Source organism: Saccopteryx bilineata, chromosome 4 (genome assembly GCF_036850765.1).
Source record: "Saccopteryx bilineata isolate mSacBil1 chromosome 4, mSacBil1_pri_phased_curated, whole genome shotgun sequence".
Taxonomy (NCBI): Eukaryota; Metazoa; Chordata; class Mammalia; order Chiroptera; family Emballonuridae; genus Saccopteryx; species Saccopteryx bilineata.
This window is the reverse complement of record NC_089493.1, coordinates 31,432,134-31,456,742: the sequence shown is the minus strand read 5'-3', so window position 1 is coordinate 31,456,742 and position 24,609 is coordinate 31,432,134. Positions and strand designations below refer to the sequence as shown.

Genomic DNA, 24,609 nt, shown 5'->3' with positions numbered 1-24,609 from the left:
TCGCCATCTCTTAGCTCAACTTTTTTTAAGTCCAAAACCCAGATATCAGCTGTGTTGCTTTAATAATCTTTATAATATTGATATGCACTTATCTTGGTGTTAATAACATAGGTTAGCCCTGTGAATTATTACAGTAACACACTCTTAAAGTTTATGGCGTGAATAAAGGAACCCGAATGGGACTCGTTGTTTGGCATAGAACATATTTGGGGCCAGATGACTGGGTTGGCTTTTATGGAGTTCGTGTGGGATGCAGTGGCCTCTATTCTCTTGTTTTCGCCCTTCTGTACCCCTCCACCCAACTCACGCAGCAGAGTGGCTGGTGCACATTAGACACATTTGATTTATATATATATATATATATTTTTTTTTTTTTACAGAGATAGAGTCAGAGAGAGGGATAGATAGGGACAGACAGACAGGAATGGAGAGAGATGAGAAGCATCAATCGTTAGTTTTTTGTTGCGACATCTTAGTTGTTCATTGATTGCTTTCTCATATGTGCCTTGACCCTGGCCTTCAGCAGACCGAGTAACCCCTTGCTTGAGCCAGCGACCTTCAGTCCAAGCTGGTGAGCTTTTGCTCAAACCAGATGAGCCCGTGCTCAAGGTGGCGACCTCGGGGTCTCGAAACTGGGTCCTCCGCATCGCAGTCCAACGCGCTATCCACTGCGCCACCGCCTGGTCAGGCCACATTTGATTTTTAAAAGCCTTGATACTTATGTAGTCCACATTCCAGCCCATTAAATCAAATTCTAGGAGTAGGACCCAGACATTGTCTTATTTCAAGCTCTCAGGTGATACCAGTGATTGGGCAAAGTTGCAAATGGCCCACTGTTGTCAGGGCTCCATCGCCCTTGCTCTTGATTGCATCACTGGAATGTGGAGTTAATGCTCTTTGGTGACCTGTGAAGTAAGGCCGGGGGCTATGGTCTTTGTCCTCTGCTATAGCCTTATCTGAGTTGTCTTCTGGGTATCAGGAACATGACTCCTGACATCTGTTCAACTAAGTTCTCTGCCAAGCAGTTGCCTAGTGCCCGAGCTGATTCACAGAAATCACAGCTGTCGTAGAAAGGTGTTGGGCCACCACCACCAGGAAATGTGGGCTTGTCGAGCTTCTGCGTCGCTGAATAGTAACGGTGGCGACACTTTATTGAGTGCTACTTGGTGCTAGGCATTAATCTTCACTAGGACCTTTTGAGGTAGTTATTAGTTCCCTTATTTATAACGGAAACCTGAGTTTCAGATGGGTTGAATAATTGTTTCAAGGTCACTAAGCTAGAAGGAATTTGCACCCAGCCTACTTTGGGTTCTTAACTTTGTTGTGCTACAGAACAGTCCTTGATGTAAATGTAGTTCATTTTCCTCAGCATTGTTATTCTAGAAGTCCCCTCTCTGATGCTGTTGACCAATCAGTCAAGCAGACATTAAAAAAAAAAAATTGTTTTGATTATGGAAATTTTCAAATATATAAAAAAGTAGGAATAATTGTATAATGAATTCCATGTACCCATCACCCAGCTTCAATAATCACTGACATGTGGCTGATTCTGTTTCATCGTATTCAGTTTTTACCTTCCACCCCAAACTGGATTGCTTCAAGGCAAATCCCAGACAAAGTATTTTGTCATCTCAGACATTTTGGAGCTCTGCTATGTTCTGGGCTGGTTGCTCTGTGGGATTTGAGAAATGTCATGACCTGTGCCTTCAAGGAGCTCACATGCAGAAGAGATATGAGAACATAGGATAAAGTAGCCAGAATATGAAGTCATACATGTACAACTAGTTATATTTCAAATGCCCATTTCCAGATCAGTAATTTAGAATCCCGAGCATATTTTATTGTTGAGAAAATATATACAAATTAAAATTTTTTGAACTTAAAAAAAAACACCTTAAGGAAAACTAAAAGGCAAATGACATATATTAGCCTTAATGACAAAGGACTAATATTATACAAAGAGCTCTTAACAAACTAGAAAAGGAAAAGATTCTAGTAGAAAAGTGGGCAAGAAATGTCAATAAGCAGGTTACACACTAACAAATAGTCAATAAGTGAAAGTGAATGATGTCTTTTTCCTCAGTAATTGCAGAAATACAAGCAGAAATAATGATGTGTCATTTTGCAGACCACACTGGTAAAAATTGGAACATTCAGGCTCGAGTGCAGGGAAAAGGCTACCCCCACATTGCAGCTGGGGGGGGAACTGGCACTGAGTTGTTATGGGATGATTTTCCAATATGATTCAAAAGTTTTTGATTGTGCCCACATCTCGAGCATGAAATTCTACTTCTAATTTATTCTAAGGACATAATTAAAAATATGTGCAAATATTTAGCCATGAGGATTTCCATCTAAGTTTTGCTTATAGTAGCAAAAAATTTGGAAATAACATAAATATTCAATAAGAAAGAATTGCTTAAACAAATGATGATATAGCCACATTATACAGGTTCTGAAACAGTGTGTTGTAGAGGCTTATTGTATCTGCATGTATGTTAGAGACTTAACTAAATAGAGACCTTCTTACATCTTTTCAAAATAGAAAAGTTATATACACTTTGTAAAATGCATTCTGACTATAAATACATAGGGTAGGAAGGTAAAGCTAGTGACTTCATCTTCCTGAAACAAGAACAATGAAGTCTGTAACCCTCTGATTTATTTTCCTTGTGTGTACTTATTATTTAGGAAAGAAGTGGTGTAATATCATATATCATTTTATAACCCTTTCTTAAACTAATTATACTGTGGACTGGACTTATTTCCATGTTAGTTACATGTAACTCCATCTAATTTTTTAGATGGCTGCCTTGTATTTCATTATATGAACATAGTACAATGAATCCTGGAAATTTGGGGATTAAATTTTCAGAAGGTAAATATTGGGTGAAAAGGGCATGCACTTTTTTAAAAATTTATTTATTTTGGGTCAGAGGAGAGGAGATAGGGAGGCAGACTCCTGCGTGTGCTCTGACTGGGATGTACCCAGCAACCCCATCTGGGGCCAATGCTTAAGTACTGAGCTATTTTCAGTGCCTAGGGCTGATGTGCTTCAGTGGAGCTTTACTCAGCACCTGGGGCCGTGCTTAAACCAATGGAGTCACTGGTTGCAGGAGGGAAAGAGAGAGTAAAGGGGGAGAGGGAGTGAGGAGAAGCAGATGGTTGCTTCTCCTGTGTGCCCAGGACATGTATATGCCGGGCCAACACTCTATCCACTGAGACACCTGCCAGGACCAAGCATGTACTTTTTTTTTAATATATATTTTTCTGAAGTAAGAAGTGGGGAGGCAGAGAGACAGACTCCTGCATGCTCCCGACTGGGATACACCTGGCATGCCCACCAGGGGGTGATGCTCTGCCCATCTGGGGTGTTGTTCTGTTGCAACCAGAACCATTCTAGCACCTGAGGCAGAGGCCATGGAGCTATCCTCAGTGCCTGGGGCCAACTTTGCTCCAATGGAGCCTTGGCTGTGGGAGGGGAAGAGAGAGAGAGAGAGAGAGAAAGGAGAGGGGGAGAGGTGGAAGAAGCAGATGGAAGCTTTTCCTGTGTGCCCTGGCCGGGAATTGAACCCAGGACTTCTACACGCCGGGCCTATACTCTACCACTGAGTCAACAGGCCAGGGTCCCGAGCATGTACTTTTAAAGACATTTGATGCATACTACTAAACTGCTTTCCATAGTGTTAAGCACCAATGTGGTTAATTAACCATTTTAATTTTTTGTATAGATGGATTGTAGTTCTAACAATGCCATAGAATATAAAACACAATTTGTAATGTTACTTCTATGTGAAAAATATGCTAGGTTCCTTTCCTTTCTTCCTTCCTTCCTTCCTTCCTTCCTTCCTTCCTTCCTTCCTTCCTTTCCCTCCCTCCCTCCCTCCCTCCCTCCCTCCCTCCCTCCCTCCCTCCCTTCCTTCCTTCCTTCCTTCCTTCCTTCCTTCCTTCCTTCCTTCTTTCCCTCCCTCTCTCCCTCCCTCTCTCTCTCTCTCTCTCTTTCTCTTTCTCTCTTTTTTTCTTTCTTTTTGGCAGAGACAAACAGAGAGAAGGACAGATAGGGACAGACAGACAGACAGGAAGGGAGAGAGATAAGAAGCATCAATTCTTCATTGTGGCACCTTAGTTGTTCATTGATTGCTTTCTCATATGTGCCTTGACCGGGGCGCTACAGCAGAGCAAGTGACCCCTTGCTCAAGACAGTGACCTTGGGGCCCTGGCCGGTTGGCTCAGTGGTAGAGCGTCGGCCTGGTGTGTGGAAGTCTCTGGTTCGATTCCTGGCCAGGGCACACAGGAGAGGCACCCATCTGCTTCTCCACCCCTCCCCCTCTCCTTCCTCTCTGTCTCTCTCTTCCCCTCCCGCAGCCGAGGCTCCATTGGAGCAAAAGATGGCCCCGGGCGCTGGGGATGGCTCCTTGGCCTCTGGCCCAGGCGCTAGAGTGGCTCTGGTCGCGACAGAGCGACGCCCCGGAGGGGCAGAGCATCGCTCCCTGGTGGACGTGCCGGGTGGATCCCGGTCGGGCACATGCGGGAGTCTGTCTGATTGTCTCCCCGTTTCCAGCTTCAGGAAAAAAAAAAAAAAAGACAGTGACCTTGGGCTCAAACTGATGAGCCTTGCTCAAACCAGATGAGCCTGCGCTCAAGACGAGGACAGGAACAGTCTTTCTTGATAGAGCTCTTTCTGTCACTAACACTTTCCCCATTTTTACTTGTTCTAATCACTGTTCCTCCAGCACGGAACACATATACACAGCCTTTTATTTCCCAGAGTCATTTTTTTTTTGCCTATGGGGGCCTGGGGAACTGTACTTTCTTCTTCATGATGCTTTGTTCTGAAGTTGGAAGCACAAAGAGAATGTGCTGTGGCTTTTTGGCAAAGACAGTGGGCCCCCCTTGTCGGCATTTCTATAGCTCTTACTGTTGTATTTGCCAAAACCTAGGGAACTGCAGCTTATTTCCTTAGGACGTGGGCTCGGGTGTGAGCAGGCCTTGATGGTCCTTTTAGCTCCTCCTCCTCCCTGCCCCACAGCACACAACTGCACTTCCTGACGTCCCTCTTCAGGCCTGAGTTGTGTGACTAGTTTGCCCTGGAAACACCTGGGTTTACCATCTGGGCCTCCCTCATCCAGATCTCCGGCAGGTATGGAAGGTATCAGTGGTTTGTGTGGACTGTGAGCCTTTGTTGGCCTCAGCTGATTAAACCTGGACAGGCTGGAGTGCTGAGGTGAGAAGAATTTGTCCTATCTTTGATGAACTTTGAGGTCCCAGAAGAATCTGGAGGTTCAGAGCACTCCAGGGCTAAGACCCTGGTTGCAGCTGGAGTGTTGTGGACTTCTCCAGCCCATTGGATTCCCTCAAACAAAGCCAGTTCTGTATATTTTAGTGGGCCTTCTGTGGCACGTACAATGCCAACTTTTTTTTTTTAAGCAGTCTCGCTGTTAAAAATCCAAGCCTATCCTTTATATATAGATGGCATAATGGTCAGTAGACCCCACTGTTGGGCAAGCTTTTGTTTTTCCTTTTTGTTAAGTGCTCAGTAAACATAGTATTGTTACAATTTGAACATGTACTGTGCCCCGGGGCATCTTACTCCTTGCTGTACATGTGATTTTTCATTAGAATTGCTTTTGTTCCAAACATCCGGATAGTGCATATGATAATTTCTGTGAAAATGCCCACTATTTAGGACATAATTGTTATTTGGCAAATGTTTATTTTCGTTCTCTGCAGGTCTCAGTTTGCTCACCTGTAAAAGGGAAGAGTTAGTTGGTCTGTTCCCGAGGCTGGCAGACTGACCTGTGGCCAGGAAACTTGGTTTTGTTCTTTAAAATAAGAGCTTGACTTTGATAGACGAAATATAACTTATATGAGATAATTCCCATACCATAAGATTCACACTGTTAAGTGTACCCAATTCGGTGGTGTTCAGTACACAGGGTTGTGTAACCATCATCACTATCTAATGCCAGAACATTTTCACCACCCAAGGAGAACTCCTGTACCTATTAGCAATCACTCCCTATTACCCCTTCCGTCAACTCCTGGCAACCTCTAATCTACTTTCTATTTCTATGGATTTGCTTATTCTGGACATTTCATGTAAATGGAATCATGTAATATGTGTGTGGTCTTTAGTGACTGACTTCTTTTACTTAGACTGTTTTCAAGGTCCATCTATGTTATACTATTATTAATCAGTACTCCATACTTTTATTTATTTTTTGTGGGGTTTTTTTTTTTTGTATTTTTCCAAAGTGAGAAGGTAGGGGGGCAGACAGACAGACTCCCACATGTGCCCAACCGGAATCCACCCGGCATGCCCACCAGGGGGCAATGCTCTGCCTATCTGGGGCCTTGCTTGGCTGCAATTGGTGCCATTCTAGCGCCTGAGGCAGAGGCCATGGAGGCATCCTCAGTGCCTGGGCCAACTTTGCTCCAATGGAGCCTTGACTGTGGGAAAGGAAGAGAGAGTTAGAGAGAAAGGAGAGGGGGAAGGGTGGAGAAGCAGATGGGTGCTTCTCCTGTGTCCCCTGGCCGGGAATCAAACCTGGGACTGCCACATGCCGGGCCAACGCTCTACTGCTGAGCCAACCGGCCAGGGCCTCCATCCTTTTCATTGTTAAATAATATTCCATTGTACAGATATACCCCGTTGTGTTTATCCCATCAGCTGATGGACATTTGGGTTGTTCTCATTTCTTGGATATTGTAAAAAATGATATTATAAACTATTGTGTGCAAGTTTTTGCTTGGATGTATGTTTTGAATTCTCTTGGTATGTACCTGGAATTAGAATTGCTTAGTTTTATGATTTTATGTTTAAGCTTTTGAGGAACTGACAGACTGTTTTCCAAGGTGACTGCACCATTTTACATTCCAACAGCAATGTATGAAGGTTCCAATTTCTTTATATCTTTGCAAACACTTGCTATTGTCTGTCTTTATTATAGCCATCCTGTTGGCTGTGAAGTGATATCTCATTGTGTTTTTGATTTGTATTTTTCCTAATGATTATTGACATTGAGCATCTTTTCATATGCCTTTTGACCATTTGTATTTCTTCTTTTGAGAAATGTTTATTTAGAGCTTTTGTCCATTTTTAAATTCAGGTATTTGTCTTTATTACTGCATTGTAAGAGCTCTTTATATATTCTAGAGGCAAGACCTTATCAGATATATGATTTATAAATATTTCTCCCATCTTTGGTTTGATTTTTCACTTTCTTGATAATGTCTTTTAATGCATAAAAGTTTTAATTTTTTTTTTAAGTGAGAGGAGTGTAGATAGACTCCCTTGACTGGGCCTTGACTGGGCTCCACCCAGCAACCCCTGTCTGGGGCTGATGCTTAAATCAACTGAGCTATCCTCAGCACCTTAGGCCAATGCTCAGACCAATCGAGGTATCCTCAACACCTGGGCTGATGCTTAAACCAGTCAAGCCACTGGCTATGAGGTGGGGGGGGGGGAGAAGGGATAGAGGGAGGGAGGGAGAAGCAGATGGTCACTTCTTATGTGTGTCCTGACCAGGGATCAAACCCGGATGTCTGCATGCTGGGCTGATACTCTATCCACTGAGCCAACTGGCCAGGACCTAAAAGTTTATTTTAATGAAGCCCAATTTATCTACTTTTAAAAAACATTGCGCCTGACCTGTGGTGGCGCAGTGGATAAAGCGTCGACCTGGAAATGCTGAGGTCGCCGGTTCGAAACCCTGGGCTTGCCTGGTCAAGGCACATATGGGAGTTGATGCTTCCAGCTCCTCCCCCCTTCTCTCTCTCTGTCTCTCTTCTCTCTCTCTCTCTCTCTCTCTCTCTCTCTCTCTTTCTCCGCTCTAAAATGAATAAATAAATAAAAAAAATTTAAAAAAAATAAAAAAAAAAATAAATAAATAAAAAACATTGCTTGTGATTTGGGTGTCATACCTAAGAAGCCATTCCCTAATTCAAAGTAACAAAGATTTACTCCTGTGTTTTCTTTTAAGAGTTTTATGGTTTTCACTTTTACATTTTGGTTGATGATCCATTTTGAGATAATTTTTATACATGGTATGAGGTTTCCCTTGTATATACCCAGTAATCCCAGTGCTATTTGTTGAAAAGACTATTCCTTCCCCTCTTAAATTTCCATGGCACCCTCGTTGAAAGTCAGTTGAACATAACTGTGAGGGTTTCTTTCTGAACTTGCAGTTCTATGCCATTAATCTCCATGCCTGTCCATATGTTAGTGCCACACTCTTTTTATTACTATAGCTTTGTAGTAAGTTCTGAATCTTCCTTTTCCTTTTTAAATGAACAGTGAGGTGAGTGGTGTTCTGCACCCAGGGTGGGGTTAATGCCAGCTGCCATCACCAGGAGAGTGAGGAGACAGGAGCCCAGGAGCCTGAAGCTTGTGCTGTGGTTTGAGGTTTTGTGACAAGTATCAATGTTCTCCATTAGGTACTTGCAAGGGAAGGAAAGGGTGGGGAGGGAAAGCTACAAATGAGAGAGTGAGAAACTCTAGAATCTCCCTCAGGACACTAGGGAGCTCTCTGTCTTTGGCAACTTAGTATTTCTTCTTTGAATCTACAAGCAGAGAAGGGGTTTCCTTTTCAAATTAGAGACTGGGTTACAGTGACTCTGGAGCCTTAGAGGAGAGATGTATTCCTGCTGCGAGAGTCAGGCACCGGCTCGTGCTTGCTCGTCTCCCTGCACTGATACGGCCTCGGTGGTCATGAAGGTTCTCAGCACATCACGATCTGAAAAGATGTAGAAGGGGAGACCTGGGGACAACAGCCAGCAGCCGGCTTCCCGTGGGGACTCTACTTCTTGCCTTCTGGTAGGTTGTCTAAGTGAGATGTAATTTGTAGTGAATATATGATCTAAGTTATGTTGCTGCAAAAGCAAACTTTAAATTTTATAAATGATGGCAGGGACATGGCTGATTCAGCCGTGTGCAGAAAGGACTTGTCTAGCAAGGGACTCCTCTAATCTCCTGCATATGGGGGGGAGCTACCTCTCTCGTCTTTTCATTAAGAGAACTGGCATGGCCTGGGTCACGCATCAGGTGCAGACATGTGCAGTAAGAGAAGGCTGGATGGAGCTTGCTTTGTGCTCAGGACACTGTATCCATTGTGTTCTGTCGGGACTTGCCTTCCCCGACCGCTGCTCGGCCCTACTCTTCAATGGCCTTTCTCCAGCTGAATGGCCACCGAGCATCCTTTTCCAGATTGGCTGACCTCATTTGCTTTGGAGTGGGCATGCAGGGTCTGGGTGCTCCCAGCTGGGGCCCTTGGTGAGTCTGTCCCTCCAGTTTGTCTATTGTGGAAATGAAAGAAGTAAGCTCTAGGTGGTATGTGCAGCTGCTCTTCTGCCTATGGGAATGGGGAGGCCCAGTGATTCGGGGTGGGCAGGGGGCTTCAGTTACTATCTCTGCTGTTCTTTTCTCCTTCAGATAACAACTGCACTTCCTTATATAGCTCTTACTATGTGCCAGCCTGTTTTATAAGTGCCTGACACATATTAACTCCCTCAATCCCCTCTATGACCTATGACATATTCAGTCCTCTCTATGACCTATGATGCTATTATATCCTCATTTTATAGATGAGGAAGTGGAACCCCAGAGAAGTTGACTGGCTTGCCTGGGGTCACACAGCTTGCTAGTAGCAGAGTCAGGATTCAAACCCAAGCGCCTGGCTGCAGAGTTCTTTTCCTATTCACCACTCTTTATGCCTCTCTAAAGGGCATTGAGTCTTTTAAAGTTATGTTGGTTGTAGCACAGCCAGGGGTGACTCAGGTGAGTAAGGTTGGGAAATATTGTCTCATGAGGAATATTCAAAGGAGCCAGAGATGTTTGGTTTGTTTTAGAGACTCAAAGGGGGGTGGGGGGGGATGACCAAAGGGATAGTTGAGAGCCATCTTCAGATGTTTGTAGATGACAATAGCTTTTTCTTTTTTTTTTTTATTTATTTTTATTTATTCATTTTAGAGAAGAGAGACAGAGAGAGAGAGAGAGAAGGGGGGGAGGAGCAGGAAGCATCAACTCCCATATGTGCCTTGACCAGGCAAGCCCAGGGTTTTGAACCAGCGACCTCAGCATTTCCAGGTTGACGCTTGATCCACTGCGCCACCACAGGTCAGGCCGACAGTAGCTTTTTCACGAATAGTTTCACGGAGCTATCCAGGATCACTGAGTAAAATACTCAGATTTTGGCTCAAAGTAAAGAAGAACTTTTTACGAGTGGAGCAGTTCACAGATGGAATGTCTGACACAAAGAGAACTTAACTTCACTGGGAAGTGGGCAGGCAGGGACTGAAGGACGTCAGGCAGGGTACTGTGGGGTGGGCAGGGCATGCCACTGTACTGGGAGGAGCTTACACTGGAGACTCCGGGGAGGTAGCTTGCACATTGTTTAGGATTTTATGACAGTAGCTAATGTTCAACAAGGTGGGTAGGTCCACACCAGGTCCACAGCAAACACTCGTGAACCTTCCAGGCAGGGCCATTAATACCTACTCTTAGGGCTATTGCCTCTCCACCGTGTGTGCATACAACGTGCCAGGAGGTGACCTCGTGGGGCAGTCAGCTAAACTCTTTAGCAAAATTAAAAGGATCAGATTTCTCCCCCCGCCCCGTGTCAAAGTAGAGAAAAGTAATAGGAACACAGGAGGGAGATACGAAGGCAGAAAAGTTTAATGAAAGTGAAGTCAGGTTTGGGAAGCCAGAGGAGCTCCGCTTCTGCGGGCCACCCTGGTCCCAGGACCGGCCGGATTTTCCCAGCTCAGGTCCAAACCAAGCTCCTACACAAGAGCGACTCTTACTGGGTATTCTTTAAAACATAAAATCATACTTGATTCCCTCCTGAGTGGAAATAAAAAATGAATGAACCAGGTACCATATTTGCTGTCTACAAAACCGAGGCTTTCTAAGCACCAAACGGAGGGTCAGGAGTCAAGAAAATAAAGCTTTTTGAGTCCCTGAAGCCCTAACACCCAGGTTTTAGAAACATTTTAAATGTGTGTTAGGGATATGGTATTCATACTTTTTTGGAAAATATTAAAAAAATAAAAAAATCATTATATACTTGGAAGAATGGTGTTAACACTGACAATTAGGTACCAGTTTATAAATTTCCACCTTACTCCTAAGCAGCAAAAGTTCAAATTGGAGCAGGGTTGTAGAATCACAGGACTTGTGGTTCCTGTGGTTTAAAACGACCTTAGAGGCACCTGGTTCATCTCCTCCTTCCTCTCCCTCCCCCGTCCCATCCAGGGCTCTGCTTCCACTGCCAGTTGCTCACCAAGCAGCCATCTAACTTTTGCTTGATTGCCACCAGAGACAGGAAGCTTATTATTGCCAGTGTCAACACACATAATGTATTTCGGGACAATTTAGTTGGAAAGTCCTTCTCTACAAAGACTGAGAGCTGTCTTCCTGTAATTTCCAACAGATGAGCCCAGTTTGAGCTGTGGGACTAACAGAATCACCGAAATCCCACTTTCCACAGAAAGATTTAAAAACAGACGCTGTTAGGTTTTTATGAAGCCCTGCCTTTTAGCCAACAAAGATTTCTTTTTTGCCCTGGCATACATCCTTAGTTCTATCGCTCATTTTCATATCATAGGGATTCCTGGCTGTCTTTCCTCCGGGGCTGCCTTCTCCTGAACTCAGTTATAGATGTCCTTCCTCTAACTGGACACGAGGTTTCGGATGTGGTCATAAACAGCCTGGGGAAGAGTGCAGCTGTCTCTCATTCTAGACACGGCACTGCTGACTGACAGGGTGCTGGCCGCCCCATTATACCATCATCTCATAAAAAAGCAATCAACAAAGAATCCCTTATTTAGGAGGGTTTGAAATTGAAGGGTTATCTTCCTTCCCTGCACCTCCTCCGTTAAGTTCTGGAGGGTGAGGGTAAGTACTGTGAGAGGAAAATCCTTCATTCCTTAGCAGACAGTCCTCCCTAGACCTGGCATGGAGCAGGGGACAGTGTCTACAGCCAGCGAGAAAAGCTGCACTCTGAAGCTGTGGCCTCCATCCCCCTTGCACAAGGCAAGGGGGAAAGGGATGAAATCAGCGTATGCTGAGCACGTGCTCTGCACCCAACACGACTTCAGCTGCTTTGTACTTGGTGGGGTAGAAGGAGGTTTGCAGTTGTGAGTACACGGAAGAGTTTATTTTTGTATTATTATTTGTTAATTATCATAGTTTTTTAATGAACAACTGTAACCCCCCCTTTTGCCCCACACTGTATATCTTGTCTCATTTTGTCTTCTCAGTGACCTTCAAGGTGGGCGCCATTAGCCTTATTTCATAGATTGACTCAGAGATGTTAAATGACTTTACCAAAGTCACATACATGGCTTGTGGGCAAGATGGTATTGACACCTAGGTCAGTTTGGCTGCAAAGCTATGGTTTTCCTTCTGCATCTTGTTGCTTCTGAGCCAAACCAGACTGTGAACGAGGAGCATGTTTGTGGGATAACCTCTTCTGAACTGAGGGAAAAGCGTGCTTCTCCTGCTCAGCAGCCCAAAAGGATCACGCCACCCTGTCCTTCTGCCCTGCTCCTCGCTGCTTCCGACTCTCCTGCATGGGTGCAGTCACTAGAGCAGCGGCTCTCAACCTGTGGGTCGCGACCCCCGCGGGGTCGCCTAAAGCCATCGGAAAATACATAATGCATATCAGGTATTTACATTCCAAATCATAACTGTAGCAAAATTACAGTTATGAAGTAGCCACCAAAATTATTTTTTTGGTTTGGGGTCACCGCAACATGAGGAACTGTATTGCGGGGTCACGGCGTCAGAAAGGTTGAGAACCACTGCACTAGAGCCATCAATGAAAGACCACATGCCATCAAAACAATTGAATCTAAAAAGTTTGGGAGAAAGTAGGGTCACAAGTCTCCTTATTGGGATATTCCCACCTAGAAAATGTTGTATTTGTTTCTTGAGTATTTCGTGATAATCCCAGAAATGGTGGCATAAAAATTTCCTTTAAAACTGGTTCTTGAAGGGTGGTTCTGGGACCAGCAGCAGTGGCATCACCTGGGAACTTGTTCGAAAGGCAAATTCTCTGGCTGGCCCCAAACCTGATGACTCCAGGGGCTCTGTGGGAGGGACCCAATCATCTGTTTTCATAGGCTCTCCAGGTACCTCTAATGCACATCCAATAAGCACTGTTTTCCTGAGCTTCTGATGGAGAGAGATATTGGGGGGGGGTGCACGCAGCAGCCTCAGTTGGCCTGGAGACTCAGTCTTCAGCCGGGGACCATGGCACCCACGGAAAACACTTTCTCAGGGCTTTGTACAGAATGCTGACAAAATGGGACTTCCCTGAAGCCGAGTGATCAGTTGGACCAACGGGAAGATCCTTAACTTTCACTGTGCATTTGCTTAATCCGAAGAACCTGCGAACTGATTTGGAGCAACTGGCAGATGAAAAATAAGAAGACAGCTTCATACTCCCACCGCCAAAGGAGAGAAATATTCATGTGCCTTCTGCTTTTAGCTTGTTTTTCCCACTAGGAAATTGCAGTACTCAGTTTATTGCAAGTTTGGTAGTTGCTCCTAAGGAGGCTGGATCCAGCCTGTCTCTGCATACGGTTCACACTTTCTATTTTACAGAAGAAGCACGAAGAAACAGAGGAGGGACCCAAAAGCACAGGCTGAGTTGTGTCTTGGAGGGGACCCCAGTTGTCAGTGAAGGTCTGAGGCAGTTCAAGATGGATTTCTTAACAGGTACACAGAGAGAGAGAGCATTACAAAAAAAGGAGGGAAATTATTTCAAGATCAGAGGATGAACTGAGAGCCTGATGCCGGACTGTAGAAAAGTAGGGCTGGGCGAACTGAGGAAACACAGCAGGGCGCTGGGCTTCATTATACTGCCCCCTCCCAGCAAAGTTCAGTGTGCACCACACAAAGTGAAGGGAGAGTCCCACAGCCAAATACCTTTAGGACTTGCTGCAAAAGATCTCATCGTCTTGGAGATAAGTCATGAATCGATTCAAGGCTCTGAGACATCCTGCAGGCGAGACCTCTTTTAATTTTAGTTAACCTGATTTTTCCAAAGTTATTTGGCTAGAGAGCCTTCACATTCTCCAAAATTCCTAGTCCCACTGCATTCATCACTACATCAAAGTGGCAGAAGTAAAGGTGCTCGGGTCTCCTAAGGATCCAGGGGCCCTTCATAGGAGGGAAAGCAAACGTCCAGCGACAGAGGAGGAACTTTGGGAGGTGAGGTCGACCCTTGTTGGAGAACCACCCCCAGGAATCACAGCAGAGAGCAGGCCAGCCATTGGGTGTAGCAGAGGCCCCCAGGGTGTCCTCCAGATCACTCCAGGAAGGGCCTCTCGCTCAAACTGGAGCACAGGACTCTTCCAGCTGGCTCCTTGATCCTCCTTCTCCCCCCAGAGAGTTCCATCTGCTGGAGAATTAGGGGCACAAAGAGACACAGTCAGTTCGCTCAGACACCACACCTGCCACCTGCACAACTAGGTGCAGGCGACCAGGCTGCCTCTCTGTCTCTGGGCCTTGGTTTCCTCATTGGTAGAATGTTTGGGTTAGGCTGGTGGTTGCTAGCGCTTTCTTCATTCTGAAGCTCTGCGAAAGCTTGGAGACGGGGATTCGAATTCCTGTGCTGTTGTGAACTAGCTCTGACATTTGAACAGATGACCTCTGCTCCCTGTGCCTCTCCCGTGACCGACGTGCACAAAGGGTGACTGAGGCCCAAATGAGATCATGCACAGATGGTTGGTGGTGATGGAAAAGCCGCTCTAAAGCAGAAGGTGGCGCTCTCCAGGTGGGGCGTGGCTCCTGTGGTCACTGTCGTCTGTATGCAGTGGCCCGCGCTGTTCGTCCGCATGTCTTCTCCGCTGTTCTTGGTGCTTTCCTCCGTTGCTTCCCTGATCCGCTCCGTCCTGTGAGCTGAGCTGCCGTTCTCTCTGCCCCACTGTACTCACCCCTCACTCAGCTGCACTCCCAGCCGGTGCTGGGAGTGGCGGCCGCCCACCTTCTGCCACGTATCCAGGAGCTGGGCTCATGTTGAAGATTAACGGGCTTAAGGTAATTTCAAAGTCTGTCTTAATTTGGACAGACCTTGATCTGCAAAATACCACTGGGCTGTTTGTACAAAGGACTTCAAGCCAAAAATCTATTAAATATATGTCAGGTGTGAAATTTACTTACCTAAGAAAAATGTGTAAGGATTAAGCAAAGAAAAAAAATAAAAATATAAAACCTCATAGACACAGACAATAGTATGATGATTAGCAGAGGAAAATGGAGTGAGGGAGGGAGGAGAGGGTAAAAGGGGGGTAAATGGTGATGGAAGGAGACGATGTGGGGAGGTGAGCACACAATACAACACACAGACGACGTATTATAGAACTGTACACCTGAAACCTATATAATTTTATTAATCTGTGTCACCCCAATAAATTCAATTTAAAAATTTACTTACCTAAGAATGTACTATTTTAAAGTACCTTTAGGAATACCAGTTATATTCAACAGAACAGTTAAGCAGAGCATTATACCCCTCTTAGGTTGATGATGTACAAATACTTTTTGACTCTTAAGGAAGGGCCAATCAATTGACCTTTCAGCCTTCCCAGAATGCTCTGGAGTGGGGCAGGAGCAAATTCCATGGCCTGTGTTTGTACCTTTGAGGCCAGAACAGGCTGTTTTGAGAACTGCACAGTGGGATACTAGGAATGGCCTATTAATTACCTTGCCAATTCCTCTTGGCCCATGCTTTTCCCATAAGTTAATTCAAAAACTGATTAGTTTGAGGCTGGGATATGGGAGGTGGAACCAAGAATAAAGAATTTATTAATTCAAGAGAATACATAATTGTGCAGAGGAGGCTAAACTAGGTAGAAGTTACATCTTGATGTCTGTATAAACCATCAATTCTACAAATTTGATATCCTGATCATTTTTCCTGCAAAAAGCCTTACTTCTTTCCTCTGAGTGTAATAAAACTATTGCTATTTGAAATGAAACTTCCCTATCCTCCACTGAAACTTTTTCAAACTTTTTTGCTGATCTCAGACTGCCCCCTCCTCTGTGACTGGTCAGAATTGGATGTCCTCTTGTTCCCAGCAGAGGATCTGGCTATGTGCCCTTTTTGAGCTGAAAAGTAACACAATGATAATAAATAGCGTTGCTTAACTGAGTACTCAATCATATGGCTTCTTTTTCTTCAAGAAGACATCTTGAAAACTCCCTAAGACGACTGACAAACATCCTCTTGGTTGAGAATCTGGGTTAATTCACTCTGGGCTCTTTGAGCAAAGGGAAGTGACCTCATGGGCAGCTCCTGCACCTCCAGCACACCTGGGGCAGGTGTGCCTATTTCTGTGTGCTCCAGGCCTTAGAGGCGGCAGCTCTGAGGTTCCAGTTGTATAGGACTTGGAAGCAGTTCCCAGCTGGAGGATTTTGTAATATGAAGTCTATTCCTTGGAGCCTGCTTCAAGGAAAGTGCTGAGGGCCCTGGGGAGAAAGAGGCTGGGTTTGGGTTTGTCGGCCTGGTTGGGGGCTGGGAGGCAGTGTCCACAGGTCCTCAGGGATACAATGGGCATACTTAGTGAGCATGTGGCCCTTGGGACCTGCTGAGCCCAGAGGTCACATTATATCCCTCAAAACAAAGCTTTGGGCTTAAATGCTTATTGATGCCTTTAGTTCTGTCTCCACCAGCCTTTGCTGGGACTTTGCACACCCAAGAGGAGGGGGCTTTCCATCCCACCATTCTCTGTGCGCCTTGACCACAGTGCCTGCACTGGCCAAGGGCACAGCCTTGGCTGCTGGGTTTACGCAGCACCGTCCTCAAGGAGAGGGAGGCCAGCCTTGGCCGTGGGGGCCAAGGGGCCCAAGAGTGAGTCAGTGTGGCAGCCGGCCCCAAGGACAGGTTTCCCTCGAGGTGATTATCGGCCAAGGATGAGAAAGCAGCCAGCCAGGCCCTATTAAATTACTGCCAGTGCAAGGAATCGCCTCTAGGACCTGTCCCTGAAGGGCTGACAGAATCTGCAGCCACGGTTGCCACCCAGGCTTCAGGAGGTTGCTAGGGGAGCGCTGGCGTGGGCGGAGGCCGGCTTGCCAGGCGTTTCTGACGCAGCCGAGAGCCGTCCCTGCACAGCCACCCTGCCTCCGGCCACCACCCATGCCAGGAGCTGGGCTCACACCATTGGTTTTCCTCTTCAGAGCCTTGCAGGTTTGGCCCTGTTACCCCCATTTTATCCCCATTGTATAGATGGGGCTCAAAGAGTCCCCATCTATAAGTTTGTAACTGTCTGGACCGGGATTCAAACTTAGATCTGTCTGCGTTTCTTTCCATTTCACCATGACATCTCTTCAGAAGGTAATATGGACCCAACGCAAGATGTTGACCTTGAGTGACCATCTGGGAAGCAACCGTGGCCATGGGATCATCTCCAGGAGCTGAAATGGGAGTGGAATGTGGCACAGGGGCAAAGGCATTGCTACTGTTTCCTTGCATGGGCAGGAGAGGCAAATGCCTCTTTTACACATAGAATCATACTGGTGGGAGCATGATGCCCTTCACCTGGTTCGTGTCCTGATTTCTGGGGGTAGGTCCACCGTGAAACAACTAGCCTTGGGAAGACTACGGTGTCTGGTATTCACACAAAAGCAGAAGCCTTTCTGTAGCTTTTCTGCCTTGCTGATAACTCTTGGAGTTCATCCAGGCCCTCAGATCTCTCTTGGGCCTCTGTGTGCCTCGTAGACCTCAGCTCTCGCGTGTGTGCCGTTCCAGGCTGTCTGTCTATCTGTCCTCCATTTCAGCGTGTTCATGGTCCCAAGAGGCACACCTTGTTTTACACTTTACTATCTGTGCAAATTGGCACACATCTTATAAAAGAGGTCTACATTTAATGTGGCAGGGCTTTTTAAACTGATGTTACATTGTTAGAATGTATAGAGACCAAGATTGAAGAAATATGATAATTCATGCCTTTATTCTACTTATCACTCACCTACAATAAATGTCAGGCACTATGCTAGATGCTCAGAATATAGAAATAACCACTATGTAGTCCCTTCTCTTCGGGAGGTCACAGTCTAGGGGGGAAATAGACTAGATAGAGAAATGGTTTTAGCTCATTGTGATAAGAATTTGGGAAACCAGGGTGCGTGGAGGATCAGAGGAAGGAGGGGCAGGAAGGCTGGGACCACTTTGCAGAGAAGGTGTATCATGAAAAGGGTGGGAATTTGAAGGGCTTAGGAGTGGTATTCTGGACAGGTTGAATAGTAGGAGCAAACAAAGTTGAGAATCATGAGAAACTTGGACGAGCTTGCAAGTTTCAAAGGGTTCATTGTGGCCGGAATGGAGAGTGTGCGGAGACATGGGTGTAACACGAGGCTGCGGGAATAGGAAGGGGGCAGATCACGCAGGACCTCAAGCGCTATGCAGATTTGCTCATTTGCATGGCGCTTGAGGTCTTGCGTGATCATGAACTTAATCTCCATCCTGAGCCTAGCAAATCATCCAGGGGTTTTGAGCAGGGGAGTGATGCCCTGATTTGTGTCTAGGAACTCGGGTAGAAAGCAGACAGGAAGAGGATGGTTGAGTGGGAGGAGGTGGATAGAATGACAGCTGTCAGCAGGAGAAGAAGAGTTACCCCAAATGAAGCAAAAGCCTCATTTTCATTTACTATTCCCAGGCAGAGGGGGCCCAGTCGTGAGGCTTGAGCAGGATCACACTATGGTACAGAGGGGCATCTAGAACCTGCGGGCACGGTGACCTTGTTCTTTAAACCCCGTCACATGTGCCGCCTGATCAACAGGCAGGCTGACCATCTGAGTGGATGCTGGAAAGAGACGGGAAAGGAAAAAAAGCTTACCACGTGTCTCCGCTTGATAAAGAAGGGTCATCTCAACCTACAGTGGTGACACTGTAACACTGTAACTTGCCAAATTAGTTCACCAATCAGAATTTTTTACAGTTGGATGGGAGTGCTTGGGGGAAAAATGTGTGGGCATTGGTGAGAACCATCACGAGAAACACATATTGGATGTATCTAAGTATAAGATATTAAATGTTAAGAGTCATGAGAAAGAAAGAAATTTCTGTGGTTGTGCATGAGAGAAAACACAGTTGACTGACAGGCTCTCCTGCAAGCGACACCCTGGGGACAGACGCTGGGGTGAGGGGTGGAGGGAGCTGGTCCATCATACTGGGGCTGCTGTCAAAGGGATGGACAGTGACTGTGGATGTTGTGACCCGAGACTTAAAATTCTTTCTCCCTTTTCACTTTTCCATACAGGTGCAGTGCCACACTTACACAGGGTACTGCTGGTGTGTCACCCCAGACGGGAAGCCCATCAGTGGCTCTTCTGTGCAGAATAAAACTCCTGTATGTTCAGGTACCGTAGGGAGGGGCGGGAAGAAAGAAAGAAAAGGGCTAGAGAAAGACCCGTTGGCTTTCTCCTGCATCTTGCAGGGGGATCTTTGAAAGCTTGGGGGTGGCTATGAGCCGTCCCCCAGGTGAGGGAGGAGCCTGCTCACACGTGCACTGCTCTGTAGTCTGGTGGGTGACAGGCTCAGTGTATAGCCTGTGTGCATAGATTTGTTATTCTAAGTGTAGGTTTCTGTTTCCCCCAGTTGTTGGCTGGAACCCCTCGAGCCTGGCATGTACGTTTTTAGCTTGAATACACTGGTTGCTTGTGACCCTGGGAGCATTTTCTCGAGGTGGATTTTAAAACTGCATGGGGGTTCAACATCAAAGGCCATGATGATCAATTAGTGATGCCCGTCACGAGCATAGGAGAGGAGAGTGGTGGCCTGCGTGCCATACATTTGCCACTCTGAACAATGTAACAAGAGTGGTGGAGAGAAAACTTGCATCACAGGGGCCCTCAAATCTGGCTGTCATCAGCGGGCCCGGGGAATTACAGAGAGCCCAGGTGTTGGGGCCCCTCCTTGTATATCCTGACCTCGCAGGTCTGGGGTGAGACCTGGAGTCCACATGTTTATTAAGCTTCTCAGGTGGTTCTGATGAATAGACGAGTTAGGGAACCACTCCTTCATAGTGACCCTCTAGGTCAGCCCGTGGCAAAAATTAAGTGCTTTCTATCTCTAACTTTCTAAGCGTAGGGAAGTTTTTGCTCTTAGATCGGCTTCATGGGATTGTGGATTATGGATTTACACACGCCCCACACTTTCCACTTCCATGAAGATTGTAAGGGACTTGGGGGGTCACTCCTTAATTCAGTACCCAGCTCGGCCCTCATTAAAAAAGAACCCTGGCCCACCACCAGCTGCTTCATAGATCTCTCTGTGTGTATGAGGTTTTATATTTATTTACTTATTTTTAAGTGCAAGCAAAGTATAAAACATTCTTAAAAACCTTTTGGAAATTCTAATGGTTAGCGACCCCGCTATCCTAACACTTTTTTTTTTCCACAAAATTTATTCATTTTTCTACTGGCCCTGCTATATAAAGGGAGAAGTAAATGGGAGGGGCAATAAGTATCTACATTAGGAAACCAAGATTTGCAAGCCAGAAAGGAAAGTTTATTTGTGGTTTACATGGAAACTAGAAACCTTAATGGGGGTTGCTGTGGAGAGGGAGGGGCAGGAGCGAGCCCTCCTTGCAGGTGACCTGGAAAATTTCATTGCAAGCAAACAAATGCGCTAGAAACAAGTCATGCAGGGTAAGAGAACTGAATTCTCACGAAATCTGTACATGGGGAAGGGGTGTGGTATAGATTGAAAGAATACGGATTATGTTGTTGGTGGGACCTCCACAGATGGCCTTCAGTGGACGAACTGGCTCTGCCCTGTGTGTGGGCATCAAGGGGAAGACAGGTGCCACAGGGCCGGACCATAGGCTGGGTGCCTGTGGCATCCTAGCACACACAGGGCAAAGCGTTTGGCCAAACACACATACTACCTACCCCCACCTTAAGGAACAGCCTGCTGCATCTAGAAAATTGTTTCCATGCCTCAGACTATTTTGGCCCATTCAGGACAATTGGGCCAACAATTTTCTACTTAATGCAGATGGAAAATCACCGATTTCCTGCCCTAACCAGCAAGGGGTGTCAATCAGTGCGTTTGCAGTGAGAGGGGGTTTCTTTTCGGTTGGCCCTACTGAGTGGTTGTGGCTCAGAACGCGGAGCTGGTGAGAGTGGGGGAGATGGGGCGTGGAGGCGAGGGGCAGTTATCGGAATGTTCAATAAAGGGAGCTACACGGGTGTGGAATTCTGTAAAAGTCTGGCTAAGACTGTTGCTAGGGAGCCTGGCAGTCATGGTTCATCTCAGCAGTGCTGTGATAATCAGTGCCGTTGACGTTAAATAAACCCCACTCGACACGTGTGCGCGGACTCAGTTTGTATATAGTGTCCCTAGGTATGTGTACTGTACAGATACACACGCAACCGCCTGCCCGTAGCCTCAGGCCCTGCCAGCTCTGGGGGAGGAACCAGCCGCGATACATTCTGAATGTCTGTGTTTTCTTTCCCCTCTCACCCAAGGTTCAGTCACCGACAAGCCCTCGAGCCAGGGTAACTCGGGAAGGAAAGGTGAGTAGAGTTTTGTGCTTTATCTAAATGTTTGCTTCTAAAGCCAGTCCAAGCAAGCATTCTTGGGCGACATGGAAGGATCTGGGGTGAAAGCTAAAAGTTCCCTACAGAGAATCTCCATTCTCGTTCCGTGTTTCCTCCCAGAAGCACCGGAGGTGAGTAAGGCTCCTTGGTGGTGGGCAGCAAGCTCCCAGAATTTCTGGGGAAGGTGAGCGAGAGCAGGTCACAGAGCTAGTGGGGGACCCTGGCAGCCTTGTCCTAGGAAGTTCAGTCCATCAATTCATCAGTGTCACCAGCATTAAAACCAAGAAGGACAGTGAAAATAGGAGCGCTCAAGTCTGCCAGACCCTCTTATTTTGGAAACCCATCAGAGCACTTTTTCCTGCCTGTTCTTAATAATGATTCCACCTCAGCCAGATTCTCTTCACTAAGACTACGGAGGCTTCATGGGCTTGTGATCTGTGCAGTTGCAGGCATTACTTTGTCTTTGAACTTGTGTTAAGTGTGTAAAGTCGATAGGATGATGAGGCATACATGAGCAGAAGAAATCCGTGCAGTGTGCATATCTGCTGCTGATATTTGGTCCCCGTGTGTCTATTGCTTTTGTGATGCACGTTATAGGGCTTGTACAGTATGCTTAAACATTTATTTTTTTGCCTGACCAGGTGGTTGTGCAGTGGTTAGAGAATCTGACTGGGAGGCAGAGGACCCAGGTTCGAAATGCCGAGGTCGCCAGTTTGAGCGCGGGCTCACAAGCTTGAGCACAGGGTCACTGACTTGAGCATGGGATCATAGACATGATCCCATGGTCACTGGCTTGAGCACAAAGGTCGCTTCAGGCCAAAGATTGCTGGCTTGAGCAAAGGGTCACTCACTCTGCTGTAACGCCCTGGTCAAGGCACATATAAGAAAGCAGTCAGTGAACAACTAAAGTGCCACAATGAAGAATCGATGCTTCTCATCTCTGTCCCTTCCTGTCTGTCTGTCCCTATCTGTCCCTCTCTCTGTCTCTCTCTGTTTCTGTCACAAAAAAAAGAAAATTATTTTTTCTTTACCTAGAACAACATTAAATAGCAAATGAAAAAACAACACCATGGCAAGCCGAGAGAGGCTATAGAGCAGAGAACAAAACTTTATTTTTAGTGTCTTTAATGACACTTTTTCCTGCTTTTTGAACAAGGGGCCCTTCATCTTCATTTTGTACTAGGCCCTACAAATTATATGTACCCCAGTTAAGGCATTTGTCTGCTCCTCAGTGGAGCAGCTGTCATGAGGTATAATAGGTCCCTGGGCTGTGCTGGCCGTAATTTCCAGTGTGCCCGACACTAAGGTTCACCACTTCCGGGACGACATACCCACAGAGGGCTGTAGTCTCATAGAAAACAACTATCTGTTTCATTGCCTGAGCAAGCGACCCAGAACCCCATTTTGGGCTCTCAGGTAGAACCAGAGAGGGGACCTTGGCTGAGTTTGAGGCTTCCTGCCTGAGTCTGGGCCTTGGGAACTTGAGGTTCATGAGTCCACATGGTAGTTGGGTCTGCAGAGGATCAGAGTGAGGTGCAGACACCATCACAGGGAGACCTCGGCGAGTCCCTGGTCATTACATGGGGACGGGAAGAGGAGGTAAGCTCATCCTTCCCGCGTGCCGATGAGTGTCAGGAGAACCTGCTGCCTCTAACATGCAGGTGCTCCAAGAAGGTGTGGACGTGGAGCATGGTGACACCACCACCCACTAGAAAACATGGACCAGTGGACCCACTGGCCTGCTCTCCTTCCTGTGAGCAGGAGTGAGTAAGTGGGTAGAAAAAGGTGGCAGCGTCTTTCCAGGCCTTTCCCAGAGCAGAGGAGACAGCCATGCATGCTGGTGGTTACTTTCTAGTGGGAGAGGGGTGTGCACATTTCGTCGACACTGTGAATGGCGTGTGTCTACTATTTATTGGGGCCGACGAGGAAAGCCGCCTTTAGTTCTGCTTGTTGCAGCTAGAGCCTTCGGAACATGGCCTTTATTTCTGGGCCTGAGGTCCTGGTGGTAGAAGAAAGAAATTGACAATCACGCAGAACCGACCAGCCAGATTTTCCCTGAAAGGGAACTGAAGGCCTGATGCTGAATTAAGCCCCCACACCAAGCAAGGCCACCCCGGGCTTGGGCTCTTACCCTGCACAGAGGAGCACTTTCCAGGTTGATGCCACTTGGCACCCCATGGATACAAGAAGAATCAGACACGTGGTCGTGGCGGGATCTTGTGGATTCATCCGGAAGAAGACAGGGGAATCTGATTTCTCCAGGGATGGTGCCGGGAACCGGGGGGGTGGAGTCTGAAGCTTCATCTCAGAGATACGTCGCCATGAATTTTTAGTTCTTTGCTCTCCTGCCCCAGATGAGTTCCTCCCTGCCAGATGGTCCTGCCGAGGCTTCCTCTCGAGTGCCAAGGCCTGGGGGGAGGGGTGCTGGGGCTCACTTGCCCCTGGCGTATTGGCCTCTGCCAGTGGGCTCTCTCTCTCTCTCCTTCTCCTTTGGAAGATCAATGTAGGAGTCGATCGATGCTCTTCTGTTTGTCTGCCATGGGCAGTGCAGTCAAAAGCAGTTTGGGGCCACCTGTAGGAAGGGCCACCTGAAGCCACACCTGTCCAGGAAGCTGAGGTCTGAATGGAGACGGGGTGCGAGAGGGCATTCGTAATATCCTGTGTTGGCCCGCTGAGGTCCCTCTTTCAGCTGCCACTTAAGAATGGAATGTGCTCTGGAGGGCAGCAGGTGGGAAGACACAAAGGCCCCTTGTCTGAGCTCGTGCCCACATGTGGGGTTTCCTAGAAGGCACCTCCAGAGAGCCTGAGGCCTGCCACAGACAGATGCTGGGCCTGGCCCTGGCGCAGGGTAAGGGGTATGGCCAGAGAGGAGGCACGGCCGCAGGGCTGGGTGTGCGCGCGATGGGGTGGTGGGGGGTGTGGGGGGGAGCAGCCCAGACTATTCTCTCCCCACCCTCTTGAACGTGCTCCACGGACAGGCCTGGAGGGATCGGTTCTCTCTGCCTGGAGGGAATGAAAAGGCGTATTGTGCAATGATGGAGAGTCTGGTTGCCAGCCAGGAA

At 46.9% G+C, this 24,609-nt stretch overlaps 1 protein-coding gene across 3 annotated transcripts in view; it reads left to right on the top strand.

Moving 5' to 3' along the window:
- SMOC1 (SPARC related modular calcium binding 1) overlaps positions 1-24,609 on the top strand; it is a 156,911-nt gene that overhangs the window by 80,297 nt on the left and 52,005 nt on the right. For all 3 annotated transcript variants that reach the window (XM_066274144.1, XM_066274143.1, XM_066274142.1), the window contains exons 4-5: positions 19,264-19,363; positions 21,476-21,523. In XM_066274144.1, the coding sequence (XP_066130241.1) occupies positions 19,264-19,363; positions 21,476-21,523 (148 nt within the window). The remainder of the gene's footprint in view (positions 1-19,263; positions 19,364-21,475; positions 21,524-24,609) is intronic.